Raw genomic sequence first — 17,944 nt, 5'->3', positions numbered from 1 at the left:
CACTTTAATACTGAAATTAGGGTTTCTCCGCTAAAATCATATTACTCGTACACTGATACCTTTTGAAAATATGCTTAAATGTGTTAAGACTCTTTCAATTACAGTAGAGATGTCAATTCAAGCCATCACTTTATCCGCATCCAAACAAGCCAGCAACTAGTGAAGCAAATGCCGTTTCGCATGTCATGTCCTATTCTGACCGGAATTATTCAATGCACACTTTTAGGTTGACAGTGGTTCAAGCTCATAACCTTTGTTTAATCAAACCCGCACATTCTCCACCATTATGTAGCGAATCAGCTCTATGAAATATTAATAATCAATCATAACTTGTTATAATCGATTATGAATACTTGGATCAGTTAATCGGGTTAACTTGATGTAGCTACATTAACATTACAACCAAATACTCGGTTCATCCCGTGAACACTCAATATTGGTTGTTAATTAATTAATTAATAGACATGTACATTTCCGGGGCAAGGGAAATGTCTTTCTTACTAAGTATTAAGAGCAAGTAGTCAAAATCTATGATTAGTGACTTTAGATATGAGCTTGAGACACAGACAACTTTACATGTGACATGAACAAGACTTTATTAACTAGACTAAACATTTAAACTACTCTAACATACATATACATACATTCATACAGTTTACCAAGGGAAAGAGGGTTGAAGCAGAATACAGGAAGGCAAGAAGTTATAGCATTGTTTGAAGTTCAGCAGATCAACAGCCTGAGCAAACCATCATATTAGTTCTGACACGCCCTTTTTAGAAAGGGGTGAGGATACTTAATGTATCAAATAATGAGACTAAGTTTGATACTTGCATGTCCCATTTGAATTAAACTGTCCCGATGCAATTTGTTGAGGCTCCAGTTGATCTTTGATGATGTTGTCTTGATGAGAGAGAGAACCAGTGGGAGTCAGAGACAAGGCCGTAGCCTGGCGCACGCTTGGGAGTCCTTGGGGCCTGCTAGTTCAGCATCATTCAGCAAGAGAGTGAGAGAGCACAAGGCTCAGAGGGCAAGAAAACAGGAGAGGCAGGAATCAAGAGCGAGAGAGCTAAGAGAGGGCTAAGAGCGCGAAGAGACGAGAGAGGGCTAAGAGAGCGAGAGGAAGTGGGCGCAGCAATTTTATACCCTTAGAAAACATGTCCCACCACTCATTGGCTCGACCAATAAGAAGGGTTTGAGTTCTAGGCGGGAATTTGGTTTATTGCTCTTTGTTGTAAAATTGCCCATTGCATGTGCAAGAAAGAAAATAGGAAATATACTTGTAATACTAATATGTTGTTGTTATCGACATATCATGTACACAGTCATTTCAATCTTCAAAATACCAAGTTATAGAGACCAAATATGCCACACATATGATTTTGGTTAACCATAGTATGCAAAGTATGAAACATTAACCCATTAGAGTTTGCAAGAAACATAGATCAAGCAACATTTAAGGGAAATTGTGAGATGGCACATTAGATACATGTCAATATTTTTATCACATGGATTATATGTATATAGCATATATAGGATTAAAAGGTGTCATTTCTCCTTCTCAGTAAGAAAGCAGTGAGCTTCAGCAGTCTGAGCATTCCTTTGGGGGGGGACGTAAAAGTCTCCCTTACTCTGGGCATGAGAGAGTTCCTTTGTCAAGGCTCATTTGCATGTTTATGACAGTAAGAGATTTTGGGCTGAATGACTCAAAAGATAGTAAAACATCGCGTAATATCATTCTACAGAGATCTTGTATTCGAATTCAGCTCGGACAAATTGTAAGGTTTAATTTGATACCATGAAACATGTGTTTAGTACACTTAAAAAGGGAATATACACTCTTCGGCTATTAAATATCAGGCCTCAGAGTTTAAAACACACAACGAAACAGTTCTAACGAGTTTGATATACCTCAGAAATACACAACATACAGGGATTACACGTATTTCATTAGCAATATGCAGTTCTGTGTTTAACTGAAAAACACACACACACACACATTTTTACGTTCAAAGTTTCCCCCTTCCTGTCCACACGATAAGCACGTGGTGAGCATGCGGATGTCACATGCGGTTCTCTGTCAATAGTTCATTGTCTCTTTGTCAATACATTTATTGTGCTTGTGGAGACTGGTTGGCGCTATTTCAGTAATTAGGGGAGTTTTTAACAGTAAGTTCTTGTTTGATCGTGAATCTGTTAAAGCCACTGATCCTCCGCCATACCTTACAGCTTAAAGTCCAGAAATTACGGTAACACAAAAATAATCATTGATTGGTCTTTGTCATTTTAATTTTGTCAAAACCGTGTAGAAAAACTGGTAGAAAAAACAACATTCTCAGGTCCAACACAGTAACATTTTCAATATGATGCTCTATGGGGACACCAGGCGGAGCTTAGTCTCCATTAACCAATGACATACTTGTCTCTTGGGAGATGCCCTTTGATCCCAAGACTCATCTTCCAATGCCTACACCATTGTTACTGTGAGTATGGGCCTGAGTTCATAACAGGGATCAGATCGTAACATGCAACAAGGTCAAAAGGTTAAAGCTATTTACTCACCAGATCGTGGTTGGTTGAGTTGGAGTCATCCTCAGGAAAGGGGATGTATACAGCTAAGGCCATGCAGTTGGCAAAAATCGCTATCAATATAAAGATATCAAATGGTCTGAAATAAAGGTTAAGGAGTCTAGCAAAGAGAATATGAAATAATCAAAGACAGATATCAGACCAAATATCTAAATTTAGTAATGTGTTCCAGTCGAGCATGGCACTAGCAACAGCAAAGTCATGGGTTCGATTCCCATTGATGAGCACACTGATAAAATGTAGCTTTATAAAAACATATGTGTGGAGCGGAGGGGGGCGGGGCCGGTCGGAATATCGCTCGCCCGGTCCCCAATCGGCCTGATGAGGCGCGCAAGGGATAAAGGCAAACGGTGACGATGGTTCGAGAGAGAGAGATTACAGGCATGTCCGTCATGTGTGTTTGTTTATGTGTTTTTGAGTTTAAGTTTCTCATTAAAATATAATTTATGTTGACAAGCCGGTTCTCGCCTCCTCCTTGCCAATCCTTCAACTGTTTTACAATATGCTTTAAATAAAAGCATCTGCCAAATGAGTTAATGCCATTAGGGGTAATGTAAACATGCTTATTAAATCGCAATACAGCAAGAACAACTAAGGCCACATCCACACTAATCCGTTTTCAATTTCCTTACATAAATTTGTAAAATTGGAGAGCGCTTTCCACTCCTTTTTAATGTTGGACAATGGGTTCAATTGTGGATGAGAGGCATAAACATAGTGAAATTGATGCTTATTCAAATGAAAATGTATTGTGGATGTGGCCTTCATTATTCCTTCAGGGTAGGGATGAGTTACCAGTAAACAAAATTGCAGTATTAGGCCACGCCCTCACTAATACATTTTCTTTTGAAAACTCACTTTTCAGATTCCTAATGATATCTTTTATTAAATTAAGCGGTAATGGAGAGTATTTTCAAATTCATAGTTTTCGGTGGAGGAAAATATGTTCTAGTGTGGAGGAGGGGCCTAAATATAGCAAAATTAATTATTTTTCAAATTAGAACATATCAGTGTGGACATGGCCTAAGTTATTCTGACAGGTTCGGGATGAGTTATCAGTTACCTCCACAACAAGGCCACCTCCACACTAATATATTTTTGTTTGAAAACTCTGGTTTTAAGTTTCTAACATCATCATTGTCCAAAGTATGTGGTTATGGAGAACATATTTGGGAGTCTTGGGGCAGTGGTGGCTCAGTGGTTGAGGCTCAGGGTTACTGACCAGAAGGTCAGGGGTTCAAGCCCCAGCACCACCAAGATGCCACTGTTGGGCCCTTGAGCAAGGCACTTAACTCCAGGTTGCTCCGGGGGGATTGTCCCTGTAATAAGTGCACTGTAAGTCGCTTTGGATAAAAGCGTCTGCCAAATGCATAAATGTAAATGAGTCTCATTTTTGGTGGTGGAAAACGCTGTTCCACTGTGGATGAGAGGCATAAACTAAATATATTAGTGTAGACGTGACATTAGTTACAATTAGTTAAACTCAATAGTAACAAAATCAAGGCCCAAAGGTAAATAACAAATTACATTTCAACTAATCCCCTCAAATTTGCTTGATACAAATTGAATTAGCCTGTTATTCTCCAACTCTGCTAACCAGTTTCAAGACATAAACCCTTTCTTTGGTCTAGAGGGTCAGCAAGACATAGCGGCGAAGAGCTACTTGTTTATGTCTAAAAAAAAAAAAAGACAAAACTTATGTAACTATACTGCTGCCAACTGTGCCCTGCCTTTAGTGAAAACACAAAAAACGCTGCATCTAGCTTTTTTAACATGTTTGGTGTGACCATCCCCTTAAACAATCTGAAAATGATACAATTGAAATGAAGATAAAACAGCTACATTAAATTGAGTGCAGACAACCCTGTGGACAAAAACAGCTTAAAACATCTTAAAGGTGCACTCTTTTTTAAATATATTAAAGTATGGCTTACACTGACACCTAGTGGCCTGGATGCTGCATTATACACAATAGTTTTCTGTTACCAATGTCATTGTAGAAATTCACTATGTACAGTAAGCAAAGATTTATTTAATCCATGAATAATCCATGAAAGTATCAAATAACAGGCAGTTACTGAGATGAAGTGAGTAGTATTTAGCAGGTCCTGTGATTCTAACATGGTGGTCCCCATGAGACGCCCCCTATCCGTGTACAATAAAAGAGCTGTCATAAATTACTGATATGACTAATCTCTTTAATCTGGGTGGTCATGACTTTATACTTATGTCTCAAAATTATTATTAATTTCTTTAGAAGTCAAATTTTTTATATGAGGAAATAAATTACTGAGCGCAACTGTAAGGTGGTTAGCCTGTCCCCCTGTTCTGCCAACATGGCTTGGCTAGTCTGTATTGCTGGTTGTAGAGGGGTTTGTTGCACTTGTCAGCTGTTCAGACTTGGGGACCAACTGGCCAACCAACTAAACAAGCTAAATACCACCTTGGCCAAGCTGAGAACCCAGCAAAACCAGTTTAAAACTTAGGGTGGATTTAGCTAAATTTTTTATCAAGGAAGGGTGGTAGCGCTAGGCTAGACTTTAGCTTCCATATAGTTACACTCAGTATCAAATACTGTATGTAATGCTTGTTTCTTAATTCACAACATATATTATATTTAGATGCAGCTTAAAGAAAAAGTCACAGTAGCATCTAAAAAATGCATTGTTCATGTGCGAGATCTTGAAAAAACAATTACATGTTGCCAAAAATTTCTATCCTGTGCATGTTTATACAGAAAAACAGTGCACAAAAAAAATTCTGTGTAAACAGCTCCAAACACATTAACAATTCTGGGCAATATTGAGTCAGCAAAGATTCTCTCTTTGTAAATGAATTGAAGCTCTGCAGCTTGGAAGCCATAGCACCTTTGTCTTCCCTGTGGGACTCAGGAACAGATGTTCTTTTCAAAGCTCAGCTATACACACTGACATGCACTGGAGACTAAGGTGTTCCTCGCTGCAGGGAACATAGCTTCTCTCTAATAAAGACCACCAGAGAGACTTCTGCTGGGGATTTGGCTCTCCACACTGAGACGTCTTGATATCCACACTAGACGCAAAGGTGAACCACTTTAATTTGTTTACCTTTTCTCTTGATGTTTCTCTCAATTGCTTCATCATGCCTTCAACTATTTTCAGCACAGGGCCACAAGGAAACCACACCATATGCCAGTTTTTCATAGGGATAAGGGTCTGTTGACATAAAATGCAGTTTTGCACCCATCTGTGCTGTTTTGCAGTAATTTTTTTTGGAAACATGCACTAGGTGTTGCAAATTTTTTTCAGTGCCTCGAGCAAGAGAAATTTTTTTAAAACACCCTAAAAAAGTTAAACAGGCCTTAAACTTTTAGAAACGTGGTCTCAAATGCATGCAGGACCTACACCATGTATTTACAAACAACTAAATGTGATCTGTTTTTCAATTGTTTCTCTTTGTAAAAATACGCTAAGCCTTTTTGACCGTTTCATCGCAATGAACACCACTTTTCTATTTATTGCACAGCTTTAACATTTTCAAATATAGTCCTAAAATATAATATACTAAATTATAAGACTTTAAGGTGAACTATGTTATTTTGTCCTCTTAAAAGATTTTACACCTTTGAAATAGATATATAATACATGTTGAGATCACAATGGTATTGGTGACCAAAACTAATATATATATATATATATATATATATATATATATATATATATATATATATATATATAGCAGTACCCAAACCAGCCCATCTGGCAATGACAATCATGCCAGTCTAAATCACTGAGATCACATTTGTTCCCCATTACGATGGTTGATGTGAACATTAGCTGAATCTTCTCACCCATAACTGCATGATTTTATGCACTGCACTGCTGCCACATGATTGGCTAATAAGATAATCGCATGGATGATTGTTGGTGCTAGGCGGGCTGGATTGAGTATTTCTGTAACTGCTGATCTCCTGGGATTTTCACGCCTCTAAAATTTACTCAGAATGGTGCCAAAAACAAAAAAGATCCAGTTAGCGGCAGTTGTGCAGATGGAAACACCTTGTTGATGAGAGAGGTCAACAGAGAATGGCCAGAATGGTTTGAACTGACAAAGTCTATGGTAACTCAGATAACCCCTCAGTACAATTGTGGTGAGAAGAATATCATTTCAGAATGCTATTCTAAGATGCAGGTAGGCACTGTTTTGGCAGCACGAGGGGGACCTACACAATATTAGTCAGGTGGTTTTAATGTTGTGGCTGATCGGTGTGTATACAGTATCTCACAATAGTGAGTACACCCCTCACATTTTTGTAAATAATTGATTATATCTTTTCATGTGACAACACTGAAGAAATGACACTTTGCTACAATGTAAAGTAGTGAGTGTACAGCTTGTTTAACGCTGTTGTTTATTTGCTGTCCCCTCAAAATAACTGAACACACAGCCATTAATGTCTAAACCGCTGGCAACAAAAGTGAGTACACTCCTAAGTGAAAAATGTCCAAATTGGGCCCAATTAGCCATTTTCCCTCCACGGTGTCATGTAACTCATTAGTGTTACAAGGTCTCAGGTGTGAATGGGGAGCAGGTGTGTTAAATTTGGTGTCATCGCTCTCACGCTCCCTCAAACTGGTTACTGGAAGTTCAGCATGGCACCTCATGGAAAAGAACTCTCTGAGGATCTGAAAAAAAGAATTGTTGCTCTACATAAAGATGGCCTAGGCTATAAGAAGATTGCTAAGACCCTGACACTGAGCTGCAGCACGGTGGCCAAGACCATACAGCGGTTTAACAGGACAGGTTCCACTCAGAACAGGCCTCGCCATGGTATACCAAAGAAGTTGAGTGCACGTGCTCAGCGTCATATCCAGAGGTTGTCTTAGGGAAATAGACGTATGAGTGCTGCCAGCATTGCTGCAGAAGTTGAAGGGGTGAGGGGTCAGCCTGTCAGTGCTCAGACCATACGCCGCACACTGCACCAAATAGGTCTGCATGGCTGTCATCCCAGAAGGAAGACTCTTCTAAAGATGATGCACAAGAAAGCCCACAAACAGTTTGCTGAAGACAAGAAGACTAAGGACATGGATTATTGGAACCTGTGGTCTGATGAGTCCAAGATAATCTTATTTGGTTTAGATGGTGTCAAGCGTGTGTGGCGGAAACCAGGTGAGGAGTACAAGTGTGTCTTGCCTACAGACAAGCATGGTGGTGGGAGTGTCATGGTCTGGGGCTGCATGAGTGCTGCCGGCACTGGGGAGCTACAGTTCATTGTGGGAACCATGAATGCAACATGTACTGTGAAATACTGAAGCAGAGCATGATCCCCTACCTTCGGAGACTGGGCCGCAGGGCAGTATTCCAGCATGATAATGACCCCAAACACACCTCCAAGAGACCACTGCCTTGCTAAAGAAGATGAGGGTGAAGGTGATGGACTGGTCAAGAATGTCTCCAGACCTAAACCCTATTGAGCATCTGTGGGGCATCCTCAAACAGAAGGTGGAGGAGCACAAGGTCTCTAACAGCCACCAGAGTGGAAGAGGACTCCAGTGGCAACCTGTGAAGCTCTGGTGAACTCCATGCCCAAGAGGGTTAAAGCAGTGCTGGAAAATAATGGTGGCCTCACAAAATATTGACAATTGGGCCCAATTTGGACATTTTCACTTAGGGGTGTACTCACTTTTCTTGCCAGAGGTTTAGACATTAATCGCTGTGTGTTGAGTTATTTTGAGAGGACAGCAAATTTACACTGTTATACAAGCTGTAAACACTCACAACTTTACAATGTAGCAAAGTGTCATTTCTTCAGTGTTGTCACATGAAAAGATATAATCAAATATTTACAAAAATGTGAGATACTGTATATATATATATATATATATATATATATATATATATATACACACACACAGTATTGTGTGTGTGTATGAACATTTTAAACTTACCGTAATTTCCGGACTATTGAGCGCACCTGAATATAAGCCGCACCCACTGATTTTTAAATAAAATATTATTTTAAACATAAATAAGCCGCACCTGTCTATAAGCCGCAGGTGCCTACCGGTACATTGAAACAAATGAACTTTACTCAGGCTTTAACGAAACACGGCTTGTAACAAAAATAAATAGGCTTTAACGAAACACGGTGTGGCAGCGGGGGCATGTTCAAGCGCCCGTCCGGGAGAGAAAAGCGGTAAGGGCGCTTACACCTTAGCTAAATTATGTCTAACACCGGTGTCTAATTTCAGTAAGCATGGGGAGAGCGGCTTAAAAAGGCAGCAGCCACAGAGCTGAGAGAGTGACACACGTCAGTCTAGTGTTGGCGCATAGAAGAATTGAGAAACTTTATAAAATTGATTGTAAACATTGCTGTGGCCATTAAAAGCCTTACCTGGAACGTCAAGTGCCCTGCTGAAAACTGTCACACTGGTGCCCGTGTGACAGTTTTCCCAAGGACACGTGAAGCAGGGCACTTGAAATTAGACACCGGTGTTAGACATAATTTAGCGCAGGTGTAAGCGCCCTTACAGCTTTTCTCTCCCGGACGGGTGCTTGACCACGCCCCCGCTGCCACACACGGCTTGTAATAGAACATTTGCAGTAAATAGTAGCCTACCAAGAAAGTAATTGGTCACTATCTTCCTCGTCCTGTGCACTGAAACCACTGAAGTCATCTCCTTCGGTATCGGAGTTGAATAGCCTCAGATTTTGTCTTTTTGAGTCAATTCCTCAAGCTGCTGTTTCCAACGTCTTATCATCGACTCATTAAGACCAAGCTCCCGTGCAGCAGATCTATTTCCTTTTCAACAGCCAGATCAATCGCCTTCAACTTGAAAGCAGCATCATATGCGTTTTTCCATGTCTTTGCCATGGTGAGGGTGACAAAATTACTACCGTAATCAGAATGATGGGAAGTTTGAGCGCTTCGATTTAATCTAAACAGTAAACAAAAAAGCTGTTTTGACCTTAACCCGTTCGGCAATTTCATTGGTCTAATGAAAGCTTCACGCTGCCGAAAAACTGAGCACGTCACAGAATATATATATATATTTATATTTTTTTTTATAAAATTTGAAAGCGGGAAAAATCCATATATTAGCCGCGTCATTGTATAAGCCGCGAGGTTCAAAGCGTGGGAAAAAAGTTGTGGCTTATAGTCCGGAAATTACGGTAGTTTAAAGTATACCGTAGCATTAAGTATGAGCAACAGCAATGGTGATGCTTGCCTTGCGACTACAAATTACTCAATGCACATACAGCATCCAATCATAAAGCCTGTTTTTGGTCTTGAACACATCAAAGTTCTTCAAATTACTTGATCTTGACAGAAACTGATATAAGATCTGTTGCCATGTGAAAAAGTTAACCTATATTAGCTTATGTATTGCTTTACAAATGATAAAGGATACTTCCATTCCACAAGGCTGATACAGGCCCGGCGAATGGGGTTGTTGAGGTTGAGGCAAAAGAGAGCTCTCTGCGGCCGTGTGTTGGCCGAACCACCCTGCTTTTTGCTCTTGGCATACTGCTGCTGTTTCTTCTGTGCCAGAGAGCCCACGGGTATCACCGAGGGTACAGGCACCGGTACTGCCACCAAAGCTGCAGGAGGCACGGCAGGCGGAGCAGGGCCGTTGGCACTCATGGTGTGGGCGTGGGCCTGCGTGGGGTGTCCACCAGCATGAGCCTGCCAGGGGAGAGGGCACAGGGGTGGGCGCAGGAGCAGAGGGTCTCACCAACAGGCTGGCACGTCACCAGAGACAGGGGCTCTGGTACTGCTGGCATAATTTGCCTCTGTAAAAAGATAAAAGGCATGTTAAACAATGTATATGTGGTATAAGGATGTGCAAAATTACATATGATCAGAATATGAGAAAACTAATTGGTCATAAAGGGACAGGTCACACAAAAATGAAAATTCTGTCATCATTTACTCGACCTCATGTTGTTCTAAACATAACATTTCGTCTAACATTTCCTTTTGCGTTTATGGTGGAAAGAAAGTTACACAGGTTTGAAATGACATGAGGGTGCATAAATGAGCATGTTTACAAGCACAAAATTACATCAGTTAAGCTGACAATGTGTAATGTTATGTAAACACATTTAACAGTTTTCCTTTAATGGGTTAAGTTTATAAACGGTTTAAGCAAAAACCGACTGGCACAGGTAGATTTTTGCCCATTACCCTGATTATGCATTACATACAACCTTTGCCTATTTTTTTACTGGTTTATCCAATATGTGCAAGTGTTAAAATTTTGACATCAAAAGAAAAGAATAACCGAATTATTTCAAATGTCATGTAAACATGTATTCCTTGCGTTATCTTATTTGTTTTGGGGTAGTTATCAGCATATTGGTGTGCATGTAAACGTGCTATATGATGACAGAATTTAAATTTCTGGGTGAATAAACCCTTTTAGGAAGCCCTGTATAATTAGACTGATTTCGGGTTTACCAGATGTGTTTCTAAAGGGGTCATAAAATGCATTCTTGGATTCTACAGTAAACAAAACGCAATGGAATGAAATAGAATGTATGTCAAGGCGCTTTTTTAAAAGTTTAAAAACTATTTTCATAACCTACTTAAATCTGAAGTGTGTAATTTCTTTGAAGTATGTCAATGTTATTGTGTTGGGTCACTCAATACAAACAGTGTTTACAGTTTTCGAGAAAATTAACCAATGAATAATTTTAAGCTGGGATAGGAGAAAGTATTTTTAAACTAAAAAAGCTATACACTTCAGATTTATTTTGAGACGCTATCTCAAAAACACAATGCTCACGGCGGGAGATGCTCAAAAACGGCACAAGTCGCAACACAAAGGACAAAGACATCCTTCTGCATCTGTATGGCTGTAACAGCAATGCTTTTAAGGGGATGAATTTAATAGAGATGCACCGATTGCAATTTTGTTGGCCGATTTCCGATTTTTTGCAAGTGTGACCTGCCGATACCGATTTTTTTCGATTTCGATTTTCTTTCTAAGAACTATTATTGACCACATATACAAACAAAATCTACCTTTCTTCAATGCAACATTTTATTTTCATAATAAAATAAATTATTAAACATTACAATTTCCCCCAAACTGCACTAAGTTACATGATCTTCTCTCACTTAAACAACTCTCAAAATAAAGTGCTCTGTGACTGGAAAGAGGTAGAAATAACAATTAACTGCAAATGAGTTGCTTTATATAACAGATGTCATTTTCCACTATTTTTATATATGGACCTTTTTCTCTTTATTACTCGTCTAACAAAACAATTCCAAAGATCTGAAAAACTGAAGTGTCCAATACGCTCAACTTACGTTAGATGTACAAATATCAGTTGAAAAACTGAGCACTGCTTCGGGAACGGCTTGTAACTTCATACCTGTCAACACTTCCGTTTTTCCTGGGTGTCTCCCGTTTTGTTATTTCTCCCAAAAAAACGCCCGTAATTTGTATTGCCCAAACCACGTTATATGAATAATCACATCAATATATTATTCCAAGGTGGTCCAGTTGCCAGATCTTGAATGAAACGCATCCTACTCACACAATCAACACATCATAAAAATTTCAACCCATTTGTGACCTCAACCTGGCAACCTACAACCCAGTTGCGCTGTTGATATCTGCGCAGGTAGTAGACGCAGGATGTTAAATCAAGCATCAATGGTAGATGGGAGAGGAAGACTCAGCTGGTGCTCCGGTGAAAAAACTAAATATACATGTACATTTAACAACAGCTGGATGGAAGAATCTAATTTCATATCCCAAAGCCATATCGACAATGCCCACGCAATGCAATGTGTTTCGCACTGATTTTAATATCGGACACGGTGGGAAAAATTACATACTCAGCACATTAAATCACAACAGCACAATTTGTATAGTATTTAGCCTGCCTCTGCCATCCAGCACCCCACTTCCCCTCTCCCGGATTTGTGTACCCAAATGTTGACAGATAACAGGCTGCGTGTGTGACATGACACGAGATTAAACAACTCGGGCAATGCAACGTGGGAAAAGTACCTCCTACTCTGTATCGAGGAAATGTATCAGATTTTTGAACCCTCTGTCCTCAACTATGGAGAATGGCTGGTCATCCAGGGCCATTAATTCCATAATGTTCCACGTAATTGCTTTGGTCTTTTCGCTGCTCATACCAAGGAATGATAGGAGAGGCTGCTGACTTGTGACTGTCTCTGAGCTTTGAGCTCTGGCTAGCTTTAGCCGCTTTCACGTTTTAGCTTCTTTTTTAAAATGGGCATTTTCAGCTGGGTGATGGTGTTTTAAATGTCTAATTAGGTTTGTTGTTCCGAAAGTTACTGTGGTGGTTCCCCTGCGGTTTACTTTGGCCTTACAATTATTCAACATTTCGAACTTTATGTATACTTCACTCACAGTGAAGATCTTCCACGCCAATGACATGTTTACATGCAGTTGTGACGTTATTGCCTGCGCCGCTGGCAACAAAACGGACCGGCTTGGAATCAGGTCACCCCGGTCCGAGCATGCGGAAAATCGGCTAATTCCGGTCCCTGGCCGGTCGATCGGTGCATCTCTAGAATTTAAAGACAAAAGTTTGCAAATACAGTGCAACTGTCTAACAGCTTAAACACAGCATGCTATCAGCATGCAAATAATAAAAAAAAACTGGAAAATCTAAAACTAGTTGATCTCAGTAATTGTCTAGTACGTTGTTGGACCACAGTCGACCCAACCCTAGTGTGGTGTGTGAACTGTAAGAAAGAGAATGAGAAAGACCAAACGAGAGAGAAAGAGAGAGAGAGTAGAGAATATAGTGGGAGGCTGTGCAATGTCTTCCTTCGCCACTACAATATATTATGCAATAATGTGGGTGTTCAAAATGTAAACAGTATGTCTTTGGGTCTAAAGGCCAGTGTTTCAACCAAAGGTTTCCAAGCAGTCCAAGTTGTGAAAGACGTAGGCATGAAAAGAACCCCTCTATACATAAAGGAACAGGTCACCCAAAAATTACAATTCTGTCATTATTTACAGTGTGGATATGTGCAGTTGCAACCTTTCAGGGAGAGTTCACTCAAAAATGGTAATTTATTCCCCTCATGTTGTTCCAAACCTTTCTGTGGAACACAAAAAAAGATGTTCAGCAGAATTTTTGGCCGGTTTTAAGTCAATATTAGATGTTTGTTGAGAAGACCCACAAGAACCAATGACATTAGACATTTTTGAGCTCTAGCAAAGGGAAAGATTTTCATTTAATTACTTATTTTCCTATGTGTTCTTCACACAATGCTAACATATAGCTAAAGAAGACTTAATATAACATAACATAACATAAGTCATATTGACTATTATCTTTTTGGTTTTATAGTGTTTTTAGTCCTTTTTGGAACTTAACAGCTGTGGTCACTTTTGTATGGAAAAGAGCTGCGTAAAGATACTTCAAAAATTATAATTTTGTGTCCCACAAAATAAATAAAAACAAAAAGCTTCTGACGTAGTTCACCTGATAGAGTTTTGGACTTTGGACTCAGAAAACCGGGGCCCAAGCCCAGCAAAGCACACAAGATGATGCGTGAGATGAAAGTGTCATGTAAGTGACACAAATTCACATGGTTGCTTCAGAAATGTGCTTCTCATAATGCATGTACTTTTCCAACACTATGTTTAGGTTTTGGTTTATGTTAAGGTATGTTTTGTTCACTTCTTATATTTAAAACACTACTGGTTAGGTTAAGGCTAAAGTTGACCAAATCTGTGCCATTGCCTGCAGCAAACCTTCAAACACATTGGAGCAGCAAAAAAGGGTGAAAAAAAATGATCACTTCATTGACAGAGGTATTATCTGGATAAAAGTTACAGCCTGTGGAAAAATCAATGCTGGTAGTGTGACCCAATGAGAACCAGTCTGCAAATAGATGCGATGTGGCAGAGAATCACACTACCAACATCTACTGTATATAAAAACAGCAATTATTATATGCAAACGAAACCAAATAATTGTCAGGGGGAAACACAAACAAATCCAGTCTTAAATAGGATTTATATGCCTGCACTCAGATCCATCAGCTGAGTCCTTGAACCACTAGGCCCCGCAGTGGAAATGAAGACGTGCATATAAAGGTCATATTGCCTGTTGTTCTCTTGAAGCATCTGTCTTCCACCAGATCATGAAATCTGACATCAAAACGAATACATTTGGTTTCTTCTTATTATTATTTTTATTTTTAGAAAGGCAGAACAGTTACACTTCCATACATCCTTTTTGATCACTAATCGAGTATGCCATTAAATGTCCATCTATGGCACACGTATGAGATTTATTTTTTAATCTAACTTCGATACAAATCGTTGCATGATGCTTATAGACAATGGTATACAAATGCATTATGCATATGAACGTTGTTGCGCTTCGATAGATAATTCATTGTTATTTTTAATCTAATCTAATCTTGTAGGATTTTAAGTGCATTGTACCCTTGTCCACAATGGCACATGGCCTATATATTATTTATCGTTCTAACATTGATATCGCATTGCATGGCAGTGGAGCAAATAAATGCATCATGCATTTAACGGTAGGCTATATATGAATGAAGCACAGAGCCTTGTGACTCTTAAGACAATAGTCTTTAATAAAGACATACCGAGTCTCCTTGAACCCAGAGACACCGTAACGCTTCTCCCAGTTAATATGCTAAAATGTTCCATATGGCATCCAAATCTGTGTCTTGCATCAGATGATCCCAATGATGCTCAGTTCTAACAGCTGTGATGCGCTTTCTTGTCACCGACTGTACATTTTTTGTAAAATGCCTGAATATGACAAGCGGTGACAACATCAAAGGGAACATCTAACGGGACCAAAACACACGAAGGACAAACGGAGCTTAAACGAGCGCATCTTTTGAATCAGCATCATCAGCATCCTTTCAGTTCTCTCGCGGATGTAAAGAGCGCACTCCATCATTTGTTTAAAATCAAACAATTTAACCAGAAACACTCCAGGCCCCTGCGTGAATATCGTACCTTTGCTGAGGTCTTTCCGTTCAGCTGATGTTGATGGTGTTTCGGCTCATATCCAGAGAGATAACTCCGACATCGATTTAAAGACCGAAAACGCTCGGGTCTGAAATTACACTATAATATAAATCCAAATGTATCAGTATGCATTCCTTAAAGTGTTATTCCGAGCCAGCGTGAGCGCTAGTCTTTAAGCGTTACACGGCGTCTGTGAACAGTAAAATGAGATAAACTCCCCCTCTGGCTGTGCGCGCACCAACCGGTCTTACTTTTGGCGTCGATAAGTCTGAATCAGTTCAGCGAGTCGGTTCGTTCGAGCGGATATTTCAATGAACCGGTTTCACTGATTCACCATCTCTTTTGGGGTAGCCTGTAACTCAAAAGTGTCCCCCGTGCGCCATTTTATGTTTTATTTTAGTAGTAAAATTGTTATGATCTCAGTTATGTCAGGATATACTGAAAAGACACACACACACACACACACACACACACACACACACACACACACACACACACACAATGTTGGTTTCCCATGTTTTATGGGGAATTTCCATAATGATTTTTATACTGTACAAACTGTATTTTCTATCCCCTAAACCTATCCATCACTTAAATATATAAATGTAAAAAATGTGGTATGTATGATTTACAAGCTGTTTTTCTGGTAGGACTATTGATAGTAATAACACACACACACACACACACACACACACACACAGTACACAGTCTTTCTCAGAACAAGAGGTCTCTGTGTCATCCCTTGATACATCTATTTATAACACAAGAACAATTTGTGTATAATCACATGCCACAGCCATCAACAACAAGAACACATGAACCAACATTTTAAATGTCCAAACCTGTATGACTGACTTTCTTCCGCTGTGAACACAAAATATTATATTTTGAAGCATGCTGGTAACCAAACGGTTTTGGTTCCCAATCACTTCCATAGTATAGAAGAAAAAAAATACAATGGAAGTCGACAGGAACCCAAAACTATTTGGTTACCAACATGCCTCAAAATATCTTCTTTTGTGTTCTGCAGAAGAAGGTCATACAGGTTTGGGGCATGAGGGTGAGTAAATGATTATTATATTATTTTTGGGTGAACTTTCCTTTCAATCTGATATAATCATCTCAACGTAAATTCCTGAACTTGGCATGTGACTGACTGCCTGTTTCTGGTAGATGCTCTGACCTGTTGATGGAAGTCTGACCACCCTGACTTTGACTAGCCTCAGCTAGGGAGCTGCTCTGGGGTCCAGTGGTGATGCAAGGGCTGGGGTCTGTTTGTACCTGATCTGCCTGTTTGTGCTTCTTTAAAAAGCTGTATCCTACTTCCCCACATTAGCTAAACATTTGTATACTGTAACTTCCATACTGCACGATATATGCATGTATTACTAGTGCAGATGTAATCGTAAGGATTGTTATGCTAAATTGCGAAACGATCTCTCTAATCTGATTAACCTGTAGCCTATTGGAGCCTATTAACTCACACAGCATCTCATAAAATGCATTCAGAAAACAAACATGATGCTAAACCTTAACTTACTTCAAATATGATGTTTTCTTATTCTTCCCCATCTTGCAACTATATTCTCTAGTCCTCGGCTCGTCGTCCGTTTGAAAACTGCGAGCGCTGCCGGCGAACGTAAAAAAAGAAAGAAAAAAAAAAACTCTTCTTTTGACAAGAGGTTAAATGAGATGTCAATCAGCATCAGCAACTGCCAGTAGCGAATAAAAAGTTGGTGTGGCACCCGGGTGGCCAATCAGCGCCACCCCGGACACCCCTCTGGCTGCTGCTATAGTGCTTGAAAGTTTGTGAACCCTTTAGAATGTTCTGTATTTCTGCATAAATATGATCTAAAGCATCATCAGATTTTCACATAAGTCTTAAAAGTAGATAAAGAGAACCCAATTAAACAAATGAGACAAAAATATTTTCTTGGTCATTAATTTATTTGAGGAAGATGATCCAATATTACAAATCTGTGAGTGGCAAAAGTATGTGAATCTTTGCTTTCAGTGTCTGGTGTGACCCCCTTTTGCAGCAATAACTGCAAATAAACGTTTCTGGTAACTATTGATCAGTCCTGCACATCGGCTTGGAGGAATGTTAGCCCATTCCTCCATACAGAACAGCTTCAACTCTGGGATGTTGGTGGGTTTCCTTGCTTCAGGTCCTTCCACAACATTTCTATTGGTTTAAGATCAGGACTTTGACTTGGCCATTCCAAAACTTTATCTTTATTTTTCTTTAACTATTCTTTGGTAGAACGACTTGTATGCTTAGGGTTGTTGTCTTGCTGCATGACCCACTTTCTCTTGAGGAAAGTGGACAGATGTCCAGATTCAGTTCACGGTCAGAT

General features: G+C 39.6%; 1 protein-coding gene across 1 annotated transcript in view; it reads right to left on the bottom strand.

Annotated features, from left to right (window-relative positions):
• Positions 1 to 17,185, bottom strand: part of LOC127632754 (voltage-dependent L-type calcium channel subunit alpha-1D-like) — a 179,249-nt gene extending 162,064 nt beyond the window's left edge. Inside the window, exons 1-3 of the mRNA XM_052111512.1 lie at positions 17,128 to 17,185; positions 9,978 to 10,359; positions 2,560 to 2,665 (exon numbers count right to left, since the gene is read on the bottom strand). Coding sequence (XP_051967472.1) covers positions 2,560 to 2,665; positions 9,978 to 10,210 — 339 coding nt within the window. The 5' untranslated portion in view covers positions 10,211 to 10,359; positions 17,128 to 17,185. The remainder of the gene's footprint in view (positions 1 to 2,559; positions 2,666 to 9,977; positions 10,360 to 17,127) is intronic.
• Positions 17,186 to 17,944: the final 759 nt, after the last annotated feature.

This window comes from Xyrauchen texanus, chromosome 39, assembly GCF_025860055.1.
Source record: "Xyrauchen texanus isolate HMW12.3.18 chromosome 39, RBS_HiC_50CHRs, whole genome shotgun sequence".
NCBI lineage: Eukaryota > Metazoa > Chordata > Actinopteri > Cypriniformes > Catostomidae > Xyrauchen > Xyrauchen texanus.
The sequence above is the reverse complement of the archived record's forward strand: the minus strand, read 5'-3'. Positions and strand labels throughout refer to the sequence as shown.